This window comes from Nannospalax galili, unplaced genomic scaffold, assembly GCF_000622305.1.
Source record: "Nannospalax galili isolate Female #2095 unplaced genomic scaffold, S.galili_v1.0 scaffold800, whole genome shotgun sequence".
In the NCBI taxonomy this organism is placed as follows: Eukaryota; Metazoa; Chordata; class Mammalia; order Rodentia; family Spalacidae; genus Nannospalax; species Nannospalax galili.
In genome coordinates, this window is record NW_008347125.1 from 2663588 (window position 1) to 2677647 (window position 14060).

Here is a 14060-nt window from a genome sequence, read left to right on the forward strand (position 1 = left end):
ATAAGAGCATTTACTGCCCTTCCACAGAACCCTGGTTCAGTTCCCAATATCCACATGGTGTGTAATACCCATCCTTGACTCCAGTTCCTAAGGATCCAACACTGTCTTCTGGCCTCCACTGGCATTAGTCACACACATAGTACAATTACATACATGGAGGCAAAACATTCATCTATGTAAAATTGTTTTAAAAATAAATGGGGTCAAGCCTACTGGCACACTTTTAATCACAGCACTCAAGAGGCAGAGGAAGGCAGATCTCTGTGAGAATTCTAGCTGGGGTTACAGGGAGACCTGTCTCAAAAATTTAAAAAAAAATTGAAATAAATAAATAATTTTAAAAAATGGGGCTGGAGAGATGGCCCAGTGGTTAAGAGCACTGGCTATTCTTGCAGAGGACCAAGCATCAGTTCCTAGCACACCCAGATGGCAACTAACAACTGTCAGTAATTCCAGTTCCAGGGAGTCTGATGCTCTCTTCTGGCCTCTGTAGGCATTGCATGCACATGGTGTACCTACATACACGAAGGCAAAACACTCATACACATAAAATAAAAATAAGTAAGTTTTTAGAAAATAATAAAAAATGTATCTCTTAAAATTTTTTAAAGAAAAAATTATTTTCAAGAAAGTGTCACTGTTTAAAAGTACTGTTTTATAAGAAATGAATATAGTGCATCATGGAAACAAAAATTCAGTGGTATATAAGTTGGTTTAAGTATTTTTTTTACTTTAAAAAAGAGAATACCAGCCGGGCGTGGTGGCACACGCCTTTAATCCCAGCACTTGGGAGGCAGAGGCAGGTGGATCTCTGTGAGTTCAAGGCCAGCCTGGTCTACATAGTGAGTTCCAGGACAGCTGGGGCTACAGGGAGACCCTGTCTCAAAAAGACAAAAAAAAAAAAAAAAGTGAATACCAGGGCTGGAGAGATGGTTCAGTGGTTTAGAACACTTGCTGTTCTTCCAGGGACTCAATTCAATTTCCAGCACCCACATGGCAGCTAACAACTGTCCTGTAACTCCAGTTCCTGGGAATTCAAGACCCTCTTCTGGCCTCTTCAGGGCAATGCATGCATGTTGTTCACTTATATACATGCAGACAAACACCCATGCACATAAATTAAAAATAATAAGTAAAATATTTTTTAAAGTGAATACCTTGCCTAGCTTACAGAAAATTTTCTCTCTTATACTAGTGTACCATAAACTGCAAAGCAAAGGAACTGAGATGAATTCGTTTTAATATTTTTTCCACTTCAGAGATTGAGTAGCTGATGCAATCATGGTGTCAAAGGCCCCAGATTATCTTGTAAAAGCATCAGTCAGGCAGATCTCTGTGAGATGGAGGTCAGCCTTGTCTACATAGCCAGCATGGTCTACATAGTGAGTTCCAGGCCAGGTGGGGGCTACAGGAAGACCCTGTCTGAAAAAGACAAAAAAAAAAAAAATTTTTTTTAAACTATAAAGAGATACTCTGCTGATGTATATGTATTGATCTTTTTGAGACAGTGGTCTCCTGTATTCCCAACTGGCCTGGAACTTACTATATAGACCAGGCTGGCCTTGAACTCATAGAGATCCACCTGCCTTTACCTCCCAAGTGCTGGGACTAAAGGCATGCACCGCCACAACCAGCTTTCTTTTTTTATTTTATTTTTAATTTTTATTGAATTTTTGTATATTTCACACAAAGTATCTTAATCATCTTTATACCCCCTTCCCTACTAGCCCCCTTCCGTGCCCCCCCACTAGAATTCATACATTCTGTCATTTGTGTTAAGGCCTATCATGTCAAGTTAGTGTCCCTAGATGTCCCTCAGTGCAAGTTCATCCACTGAGGTCTAGTCAGCCTATCTAGAGTCCCTCCTCTTTTTTATTTAAAAAAAATTTTTTTTTGTTATGTGTGTGTTTTCCCTTCATGTATGTATGTATGTATGTGCACCATATGCATGCAGTAACCATGGACCAGGCCAGAGGAGGGTGTCAGAACTCCTGGAACTGGAGTTACAGACTGTTGTTAGCCATTGTGTAGGTGCTGGGAACTAATCTGAGTCCTCTGCAAGAACAGCCAGTGCTCTTAACTGCTGAGCCATCTCTCCAACCCCCTATTCATTTTGTTTTGTTTGTTTTGTTTTATTTTGTATTCTGTTTTGGAGACAGGGTCTCTCCCTGTAGTCATAGCTGGCCTAGAATTTGCTATTTAGTCCAGGCTGGCCTCTGTCTCACAGAGATCATCTGTCTCTGCCTCCCAAGTTCTGGGATTAAAGGTGTGTGCCACCATGCGCAGCACCAGTTCTCTTTCTTTATAGTTTTATTTCACTTTGCTTATTTTTCAAGTTCTCTGTTATACTCCAAATGAAAAATGTATCATCATTTCTCTGTTTGGACAGGTGCATCCTAATAAAATTATTTGTCATCATAGTTATTATCATGATTGAATTCTAAGCCAACCCCTGCATGCCTAGTGCATGACTCTTCTGTCATGTCTCCAACTGTTTGTTTTAGCCCCTCTTTATTTCTAGTATTAGGGGATTTATTATAACTCGGACCATTCTATTTTCAGGCCTACTATATTTTTAGGTAGTGTATGCTCGCTTTGGTAAAAAATCTGCCACTCTGTACCTTAATTTCAGTGTTTATTCAATATATATTATTTTGTAAATACTGTGCTTATGATTTGGAGATACAAAAATGACCAGGGCAGTTGCTACTACTATCTGGAAGTTAAATCACCTAAAGGAGACAACCGTAAACAAATTACATAAGGTATTATGTACTAACACTGTTGCCATGAAAGCAAGAAGGAAACAGCATCTAGATCTGGCTGAATAGTTAAGGGAATGCTCCATACAATTGCTCTAGGTCACATGATCAGCTTTGTCTTGAGCCTTTACATATCTTTTTTGATGCAGTTTGATATAGCCTGGCTAACCGTGAACTCCTGATTCTCCTGCCTTCACCTCCTAAGTACTAAGATTATGAGTATGCACCACCATGCCCAGCTACACATCTACAAAAGACAAATTTTACTCTCTCTGACAGCTTGTTCGGGTATTGGTATCTCCCACCAACCCTCCTGGTGCTACCAGTAGCTGCCAGAAGGCTATGTTCCAGTGTGGGTTACTGCAGCAACTTTGCACTATCCTAATGGCAACTGGAATTCCTGCTGATATCCTGACTGAGGTAAATGAAACAAAGCCACTCTGTAGAAGTTGAAACCCGGAATCCTAAATCCTAGCATATTAATTACTTTTCTGATGCTGTACTAAAACATTAACCAAAACCAACTTGGAGGAGAAATGGGTTTATTTCATCTTAAAACTCCCAGGTTACACTCAATCACTGAAGGAAGTCAGGGCAGGAACTGAAGCAAAGACCATAGAGGAATGCTGCTTCCTGGCTTGTTTCCCTTGGCTTGCTCAGCTATTTTTCTTACACAGCCCAGGCCTAGGGATGGCACAACCCACAGTGGCCTGGGCCCACCTACATCAATTAGCAATTAAGAAAGTGCCTCATAGATATGGCCATAGGCCAATCAGATGGAAGAAATTCCTCTATTGAGGGTCATTCTTCACAGGTGTGTCAAGTTAACAACTGACGCTAACTAACCAGCAAACCTAAGAAGAACTAGACATTAGCTGAAGGCAAAATACTAACAGCCAAGTATTTTTAAATTAGATTCCTCTTTGATCTTATTAAAAGATAATGACAGTATTAGTTCAAAAGGCATATATGTCCTTCAAATTTTATAATGTAGAATATTAAAATTCAGCTGACTCATCTAAAAACATCTCTCATTAATTTTATTGTACATATTCAACAGGAATTCTATTAGTTATTTTCTTGTTGCTTTGGTAGAATACCATGGCCAGGGCCATGCCTTTTACTTCAGTGCTCCAGAGTTAGACGCAGCTGAATCTCTGGGCATTCAAGGCCAACTTGATCTACAAAAAGAAGTTCCAGCCTAGTCATAGCTACACAGTGAGACCCTGTCTATAGGTAAATAAATATGTAAATAATCATGACCAAAGGCAATAAGGAAGAAAGTTTATTTGAGCTTACATTTTGGGGTTAGAGTCCATGACAGTGGAAGAGCCATGGCAGCAGGAGTGGAAAGGTGGCTGGTTACGTTTCCATCCACAGGCAGGGAGCAAAGAGGGAACTGGAAATGTGGCAAGGCTATAAACTCTCAAAATGCGTGGCGCACGCCTTTAATCCCAGCACTCGGGAGGCAGAGGCAGTCGGATCTTTGTGAGTTCAAGGCCAGCCTGGTCTACATAGTGAGTTCCAGGACAGCTGGGGCTACAGGGAGACCCTGTCTCAAAAAGACCAAAAAAAAAAAAAAAAAATGCACCCCCCCAGTGATTTCCTCCAATAAGGCTCCACCACCTGAAGGTTCCCCCCAACCATGCTGCCAACTGGAGACCAAGTGTTCAAATACATGAGCCCAGGAAAGACTTTTTCTTTTTAGTGTTTTTGAGACAGGGTCTCCCTGTAGCCCCAGCTGGCCTGGAACTCAGAAATCCTGCTCTGCTTCCCTAGTGCTGGAATTAAAGGCATGCGCCATTTTCTTCTTTTGAAAACAGATTTTCTCCTTGACTTACGTTCTATAACTGTTCCTTTGTTTTTCTTATCAGACCATAAATACTGTATCAGAAGTCATTCGAGGCTGCCAAGTAAACCAGGACTATTTTGCTTCTGTAAATGCACCTTCCAACCCCCCACGGTAGGAAGTAGGAGCTATTGGGATTCCTCTGTAGAAGTGAAACTGTAGTTTGGGTTGTTAGTACATCTTTTTACACATCTTACTCTTAACATACACTTGCATGCTTTGAGACCAGAAATTTTCTGCCAGTATAAATATATTGGTATTTTAAAACTGGTTTTTGGAACAGAGATACTTGGTTCAGCTGTCATCTTTTTATTTCACAACTGTGACTTACACAAATCACTTTTCTTAACTACACTTTCCTTTGTGAAATACAGATGAAAATACTTTACTTGCTGGGGTCCTGGTTGTGGTACTTTAGACAACAAAAATGACTGGTAGTTTATGTGTTTGGCTTGTGATGCTTTGCTTCATTCTTTTCTTTTTAAATCCAACAGACCAGCAATTGTAGTGCTTCTCATGTCCATGGTTAATGAAAGGCAGCCATTTGTATTGCGCTGTGCTGTTCTCTACTGTTTCCAGTGTTTCTTATATAAAAACCAAAAAGGACAAGGAGAAATTGTGTCAACACTTCTACCTTCCACTATTGATGGTAAATGATTTCTTCTCATTTCTATTTAGATAAGTAAACGGGGCTGGAGAGATGGCTCAGGGGTTAAGAACACTGGCTGCTCTTACAGAGGACCTGGGCTTGATTCCCAGAACCCACATGATGGCTAACAACTGTCTATAACTCCAGTTGATCCGAAGTCTTCTTTTGACCTCCTCAGGTATTGCATGACATGGGTCACATACAGGCAGGCAACACACTCATACACATGAAATAATAAATGAAATTTTAAAAGAATTTAGAGAATGTATTGCTTTGGAATTGAACCACAGTTTACATTGTAGAATTTCCTTTTTTTTTTTAATACTTTATTATTTTTATTTTACATGTATGAGTGTATTGCCTGCATTTATTTGAGTGTTCCCGTGTCGTGCAGTGCCACAGAGGTCAGAAGAGGGCTTGGGATTCCCCCAGAACTGGAGTCAAGGACAGTTTATAGCCACCATGTGGGTGCTGGGAATTGAACCTGGGTCCTCTGCAAGAGCATTCAATGCTCTTAACCACTGAGCCATCTCTCCAGCCCCTGCATTGTAGAATTTCTATTTCTCTTGCTTTATTAAGGTCGAGAGGATAATGATAATTCATCTCTATGTGGGGATAATATGTCTTTAGAAAAATTGTGAAGATTAATGAGTTATGTGCATAAAGCCATTACCTCAATATTTAGCATATAATTGATGCCAATAAGCAAAAGCTGCTGTTAGTAGTAATTAACACTCTAAAGATAAGTCCTACCATTAAGTCACACTTATATTTTGTTCTATTCTATTATAGATTACAGCTGGTACCCTTCTTATGAATTCTTAAGTATTTAACTTTACTTAAGATGTGTTTAAGTACTTTTATAACTTTTTTTTTTTTTTTTTTTTTTGAGACGATCTCCCTGTAGCCCCAGCTGTCCTGGAACTCACTATGTAGACCAGGCTGGCCTTGAACTCACAGAGATCCGCCTGCCTCCCAAGTGCTGGGACTACAGGCGTGCGCCACCACACCCAGCTTAAAGATTTATTTTCTATAAATGGAAATAAGTGCTAGAGATAGTGATATAATGTAGTATTTCATTAGAATTTGTTTTGGAAATATTTTCAATTAAGGTAAGTTTCTTTTATTTATTTTTAATTTTTTTTTTTTAATTTTATGTGTATGCATGTGTTGCCTGCATGTAGGTCAGCGCACCTCTGTCGTGCAATACCCGTGGAGGTCAGAAGAGGCTGTCAGATCCCCTGGGACTGGAGTTACAGACAGTCGTTAGCTGCCATGTGGGTGCTGGGATTCGAACCCGGGTCTTCTGCAAGAACAACCAGTGCTCTTAACCACTGAGCCATCTCTCCAGCCCATTATTTATTATTTTTATTTTATATGTATGAGTGTATTGTCTACATGTATGTGGATGCACCCATGTTGTGCAATGCCACGGAGGTCAGAAGAGAGCTTCGGATTTCCCTGGAACTGGAGTTAAGGATGGTTCATAGCCATCATATGGGTGCTGGGAATCAAACCCAGGTCCTCTGCAAAAGCAGTCAGTGCTTTTAACCACATCTAATATTTTTGTCTTACAGCAACAGGTAATTCAGTCTCAGCTGGTCAATTATTATGCGGAGGTTTGTTTTCTACTGATTCACTTTCAAACTGGTGTGCTGCTGTGGCTCTTGCCCATGCTTTGCAAGAAAATGCTACTCAGAAAGAACAGTTGCTCAGGGTTCAACTTGCTACGAGTATTGGCAACCCTCCAGTGTCTTTACTGCAACAGTGCACCAACATCCTTTCCCAGGTAAACCATCACTGGAAACTTCTGAGGGGAGTAAGTTTCAGCTGCTTTGATGTCAGTGACACAAGACTTAAGGAGGTCCTTGGAAGATGTAGATGGAAAGGGAAAGAAAGCACTTTTATTACTTGCTACTTCATTGAAACCAGAAACAGTTCTGTGGAAAGGAGTAATGAACATTTTTATAGGAACAGTTTTCCCAATTAATTATAAGGCCTTTATGGTAATGAAAACACATGTTCTGGGCAGAAAGTACATGTGGAGTTTTATTTTCTTTTAAAATTGTCCACCGTGTTCTTCCATGTCCTTTTTCTCTTCTCAGCAACTGAATTCATGTCAGTTGGTGAGAAAAGGTGAAACAAAGCAGCTTGTAGTTGTGGGCCTCCCTCTTTCTCCTCCTGAAGCAGTTGGTCATCCAGGGACAAAATGGAGCTGTAGTCCATTACATATATAACTATATACAGTATATACTTCAGTGTTTATAAGTTCTCAAGTTCCTAATCCATATAATTATCTAGCAAGATAGAGAAAAACATAGCTAGAAATCTGTGCATTCTCTAGACTCTTAATGAGACCACAGAAACTTCTTTGGAGTGTGTCACTCAGGCCCTTAGGAATGTCTCTTGCTACATGATTTGCCCACTTATACTGATGAACAGTTAAAGTTCATACTTTAGCAAAGCTTTAAAGTCGAACCACTCTGGGAAAATTAAGTTATGGATAAGCCTAAAATTGCTCTGTCTGCTTGCTTTAGCAGTGGGATTATCCTACCCACTTCCCTACAGTAGTGTGCTGTATCCTTTAGTTTTTAATTCTGCCACATGTTGCATATTTCTTTCTTTTGAACTTTTTGTTATTGTTGCTGAGCACTGAACTCTTCATGCATGCTAATAAGCACCTTCTACCAGTGAACTATACCCTCAGTCCTCAGGCCTTATTTTGAGCTTTTTTAAAGAAATAACAGCACCATTTACAGAAGTTGTAAATGAAATCTTAAAAAATAACTAATGAGAAGAGAGTGGAATGATGCTTAAGTTGGTCTACTTCTGTTGCCAACTTATCACACATCTCTTAGTGACTGAAAAAAACCACCAAATTTTTCATATTATTTAATCCTTGATGTTGTTGCTGTCTGTTGAAAGCAGCTGTTTTAAAGCCAGTTATGAAAGCTCTGCCCACCATCACTACAGACACACCTTAACCTTGTGATTGTAATGAATGTGTAATAAGATATCCCAAGATGGTAATGTGTCCCCTACTTTAAATAATAATGCCGGGTGTAGTGGCACAGGCCTTTAATCCAAGCGCTTGGGAGGCAGAGGCAGGTGGATTTTTGTGAGTTCGAAACCAGCCTGGTCTACATATTGAGTCCAGGACAGCTGGGGCTACAAGGAGACCCTGTCTCAAAAAGAAAAAAAAAAAAAAAATTAACCTCTATCCAAAATATGTGTCATCTTTATACAATAAAAGATTAGAACTCTCCTTTCAAAAATTAGATTTGCAGAAACTGAAAACATTTGAGAGGTTTTTCTAGATTTAGATTTTTTAAAGCAATGTTTATAAATAATATTTAATGTATAATTTGCAGGGTGATAAGATCGACAGACGGGTATGTATTCTTGATTAAGGCCTTCTCACGAGGCTTCTGTCTTGGTTTGCTGGTTGGTTTTAACAGCTTGTTTGAAGTTCTGTTCTACTCACACTTGGACGTGTTGGCAGGCTTGTCTGTCAGGTGGCTTGCCAGCTTCCTCCAGGGGCTCTTGTACTGGTGCTGCTAAGAACTGTGGGAACGACTCTAAACCTGTGTATGTGGGCTTCCTCCGGGGATGTTTGCACTTTATCATGTTCCTTGGTTTTGGTTCTTTGTTATTTTGTTGTTTTTTCCCAAGCTTGTTTCTTTATTTCCCTTAAAAACAATTCAAAGAAAGTAAAATTTAAGAGTAAGTTTTATCTTTAATCAGTTATAAAGAAAAGTGGGACTTTTCTATTGCAGATTAAAATCTGCAATAATTTTTATAATTGGAGTCATTTAAATGAAGTATAGATTATTATAGATATAATCTGTATGCTACAACTACCGTTAGGTATGGCTTTTGCTGTATTGGGTGAGAGTAATACTTAGGATTGGTTTGGTTTAGTTTTTCTTTTTGACAGTGATTAAAAAAAAAAAAGGGAATGTATGTTAATATCCACGTTTAGACATGTGTTTCAGTTGTATGGTATGGGTAGTAATAAGTGAGATCAGGTTAGGAATTGTATTTTCAGGTGAGTATGATTTAGCCTATAGTTATAACTCAAACATACTTGGCAGCTTCTGCCTGCAGTTTGTTTGTTTGTTTTTCTTTGTGATTCTGGGTATCAAACCCAGGACCTTGTGTATGCTAGGCAAGTGCTTTACTAGTGAGCCACAACCTCCAGCCCCAGAAATTTTGAAATTAGGAAAACTGTTTTCTAAGTATAAATAGACATTTTCAATTGATGGAGTTCTTTTGACCAATTGTAACAAATTATAGAACATTTTTATAAACTGAGAGCTTAATCATTCCTCTTATTAATTCTTTGTTCCTAGAAGCCACTGTTAGAAAATTAATCTGATCATAAGATGCTAGAATCTTTTGTCTTTGTTTTTGTTTTTGAGACAGGGTCTCATGTAGTTCAGGCTAGTCTTGAGCTCATTATTTAGCTGTAGCTGGTCTTGAACTCCTGATCTTCCTGCCTCTACCTCCCCAGTGCTAGGATTATAGGTAGGCCTACTCTGCCCAACTCCTAGAACCTTATGCTTGAACTCTAAAAGAATAAAATATCAGGTTTTTGTTTTTATAGAGTACAGAAATGCTCAGCTTAAAATGAACATAGAAATGAGGATCTTTAATTTAGAAAATGTAGTGGTAAAAGCACAATAGCTAACGATTAGTTGAGTTAGCTTCAAAGTTTTATTTGTGCTGTAGCCAGTGATGCATGCTTGTAATCCCAGCACTTGGGAGGCAGACTCAGGTAGATGGCTATAAGTCTGAGGCCAGCCTGGTATAAATAGTGAGTTCAGACCAGCCAGAGATGCAAATCTAGACTCTTATCTCAAAAAAGAAGGGATTGGGAGATGGCTCAGTGGATAAAGTGCTTGCCACACAAGCATGAGGACCTGAGTTCAGATCCCCAGCACCCATGTGAGAGCTAAGTGTGGCAGTGTGTGCCTACAACCCCAGCACTGAGGGACTGGAGACAGGCAGATTCCAGGACTCACTACTCAGCCTGTCAAGCTGCAATGCTGAACTCAGGTTCAGTGAGAGAATGTGGCTCAGAAAATAGGGTGGATAGAACAATAGAGGAAGACACTCACGTCCTCTGGACTTTGTACACGCATATACCACACTCACACACAAACACATACACTAAAATAAAAATGAATTTATATATGTATATCTCCTTTTTTCTTCCATCCTGTAACGTCTGTGATTTCTGGTAACTAAATCCTCAGAATGCTCTGAAATGATAGTTTCAGCCTCTTTTTGTGTTTCCAAATCTCAGTGGTTCATATTCTGTAGCTTCTGGTGGGGAAGAGTATGTCCTAAATTTTTGTTTTGCTTTGTTTTGTTTGAGACAGGGTCTCCCTGTAGCTGGCCTGGAACTCAGTTTGTTAGCCTTTGTCTCATAGAGAGCCTACCTCTGCCTCTGGAGAACTAGAACTAAAGGCACGTGCCACCACACCCAGCTAACTTTTATCCTAGCATGTCATTTGTCTTTTTTTTTTTTTTTTTTTGGTCTTCTTGAGACGGTCTCCCTGTAGCCCCAGCAGGCCTAGAACTCACTATGTAGACCAGGTTAGCCTGGAACTCACAGCGATCTGCCTGCCTCTGCCTCTTGAGTGCTGGGATTAAAGGCATGCACCACCACACCCGGCCTTCATTTATCTTTTGATCTTGATGTTTTGTTTTGGACTTTTTTAGTCAATCTTTTCGAGCTTCTTCATTTTAAGTCATACTAAGAAAGGCCATCTTGCTTTAATTTGGGGGAAAATAACTTTAGAGAATTTGCTCATAAGTTTATATCGTGTGTGTGTGTGTGTGTGTGTGTGTGTGTGTGTGTTTCACTCTTCTGTTTTTCTTAATGAATAGTATGTGATATGGATCCACTGATCTTTTTAAACTTTTGGTCTTTTTGAGACAGGGTCTCCCTGTAGCCCCAGCTGTCCTGGAGCTCACCATGTAGACCAGGCTGGCCTTAAACTCACAGAGATCCGCCTGCCTCTGCCTCCCAAGTGCTGGGACTAAAAGCCGTGTGCCACCATGCCCAGTGATCTTTTTCTTTAAAAAAAAAAATTGTGTGTGAGTGTGTGTGTGTGCACATATACTTTAGAACGTGCTGTGGAGCATATGGAGGTCAAAGGACAGCATTCAGAAATCAGTTCTGTCCTTGCACCATGAGTTCTGGGGATCAAACTCATTAGGCTTGGGGACAACACTATTACCTGCTGAACCATCTTGCCAGCCCCCACTGGGAGGCTATCTGTTTGCCCCAACATTTTTTAAAGCCCTTTTCTGTAACACATTGATGGTTGCACGGTACCTTTTCACACACTAAAATTGTCATTTGATGAGTCCATTTCATTCTATCTGTTGATTTCTTTCTGTGATAATAGTATCTCATTACTATTTTTCATAGTATCCCTAATTATTTTCACTTGGTTTTTTTTTTTTTTTTCCATATGATCTTAAGAACAGATTAATTCTAAGAAAGAAAAACTCTTTGCTAAGAGAATAGCTCAGCACCTGGGCATGGTGGCACACACCTTTAGTCCCAAAAGAGGGACTAAAGAGAGGCAGAGGCAGGTGGATCTCTGTGAATTCAAGGACAGCCCAGTCTACATAGTGAGTTCCTGGCTAGCTGGGACTACAGAGAGACCCTGTCTGAAACAAAACAAAACAACTCCAGAACTTTTAAGGACTTGGGATGTAGCTGAGTGGTAGAGTATTTGCCTAGCATGCATACGGCCTTGGGTTGCATCCTCAGCAACATAAACACACAAACTTTTAAATAGCTACTAGAATTGTATCAATAGATATTTTCAAGAGTGTATCTGTCCCTCTTTGTTTGCAATAAGAGATAGGAGGTAACTATATGTAGTTCTCTTTTAGGGATGGTAGGTAATAACTGAATCAACTCTGAATTGAATTGAATGAATGTTGATTTCGTTGTAAGTTTTCTACAGCCCATATACTCAGTTGAGAACAAGTATGTTTTTCAGCTTCCCAGTTTATGTCGTAGCATGGAGTTATGGTGTGAGCACAGTAATGATACAAGGCAAGGAAAAGTAATGCATCATGGAAAAACTAACTTGATATTAATGCCCCCTTGACAAATCATTTAAAGAGATCTAGTTTGAACATATTCAATTCAATATTAAATATACCTGAGAATAGATTATAGGTAGACCAAAATGTTCACCTCAAGGATTCTAAAATTAGAATTGTCTTGGTAGATGAAAATTTGAAGAGTGGCCAGTGAGATGACTTGGTGGGTAAAGGTGCTGCCAAGCCTGATGATCAGAGTTTAGTCTCTGTGACCTTCATGATAGAAAAGAGAACAGACTCCTGTAGGTTGTCCTCTGCATTACATACAAGTGCTGTGGCACATGTGTAACCACACACACACACACACATACACACACACACACACACACACACACACACACACTTATAAATAGAAGTAATTTTTTTTAAACTACAAAATTTTGAAAAGCATCGTGATAAGCTACTTTAAATTCATTTCTTGTGGGACTGGAGAGATGGTTCAGTGGTTAAGAGCTCTGACTGCTCAGAACCTGGGTTTAATTCCTAGCACCCACATGCTGGCTAACATCCATCTGTAACTCCAGTTCCAGGGGATCTGATGCCCTCTTCTGACCTCCGTGGGCATTGCATGATACAGGTGCACATATATACATGCAGGCAAGCACTCCCAAAGATAAAAATAACAAATAAAATATTTTTTTAAAAATTCATTTCTTGGGCCAGGCATGGTGGCACACACCTTTAATCCCAGCACTTGGGAGGCAGAGGTAGGCGGATCTTTGTGAGTTTGAGGCCAGCCTCGTCTACATAGCAAGTTCCAGGACAGCTGGGGCTACAGGGAGACCCTGTCTCAAAAAGACAAAAAAAAAAAAAAAAAGAGAGAGAAAAGGGAGGGAGGGAGGGAAAAGAAAGGAAGGAAGGAAAGAAAGAAATACAAATGATAGCCATGTAAGTGTGTAGTGGCAGTGTTACAAATAAGAATGTTCTACATGGAGATGTAAATGTGTTGTATTAAAATTAAAAAAAACTAATTTTGTTGGACACACAATTTTGAATATTAGTTATCTATACTCAGCAGCAGTATAGTTAGTATGTTCAGGGCATTTATCGATAGCTAGTGTAGATCAGTAGATCCTCCCCCCTTCATTATGTTTACAGTTATCTAACATGTTGTTACTAAGTTTGTAGTAGAGTTTTAAATTTTTCTTATTTGAGAATATATTCTCATAGAATTTCACTAAATGATTCAAGAGATTCTTTGGGGTTTGGGAGTTTTGTTGTTATTTTTTGTTTTAGTCATTTTGAGATGGGGTCTCCTAGTAGTCCCAGCTATCCTGAAACTAGCTATGTAGACCAGGCTGGCCTTGAATTCAACAGATACCTGCCTGCCTCTGGCTCCAGAGTCCTGGGATTAAAGGCATGCACCACCATGCCTGGCTTGTTTGTTCGTTTTTATGTTTTGTGAAGAAGGAAGAATTTTTTCCTTTTATCAAGAACTTGTTTTTTAAAATTCTGATTGAATCTGTTTAGCAGTTTCACTTGAACCCACTACTCTCTTGCAGCATGTTTACTTTTTTCTTTCTCTTCTGAATAAAACCTCTTGCTGTTTTGCTAACTTTAAAAATACAAAAGGGTTGTTGTCTGGAACACTTGCTTTTGATAATGTCTTGGAATTGGTAGGTCTTTTAAAGCTTCCACATCATTTTTTTTTTTTTTTGTTTGAAATTTT

At 39.4% G+C, this 14060-nt stretch overlaps 1 protein-coding gene across 4 annotated transcripts in view; it reads left to right on the forward strand.

Annotated features, from left to right (window-relative positions):
• Uso1 (USO1 vesicle transport factor) overlaps positions 1–14060 on the forward strand; it is a 98783-nt gene that overhangs the window by 58263 nt on the left and 26460 nt on the right. For 2 of the 4 annotated variants that reach the window (XM_029568521.1, XM_029568523.1), the window contains 5 exons: positions 3042–3182; positions 4637–4725; positions 5106–5260; positions 6838–7049; positions 8632–8652. In XM_029568521.1, the coding sequence (XP_029424381.1) occupies positions 3042–3182; positions 4637–4725; positions 5106–5260; positions 6838–7049; positions 8632–8652 (618 nt within the window). The remainder of the gene's footprint in view (positions 1–3041; positions 3183–4636; positions 4726–5105; positions 5261–6837; positions 7050–8631; positions 8653–14060) is intronic. The other 2 variants (XM_008843493.3, XM_008843492.3) reach the window with 1 other exon arrangement.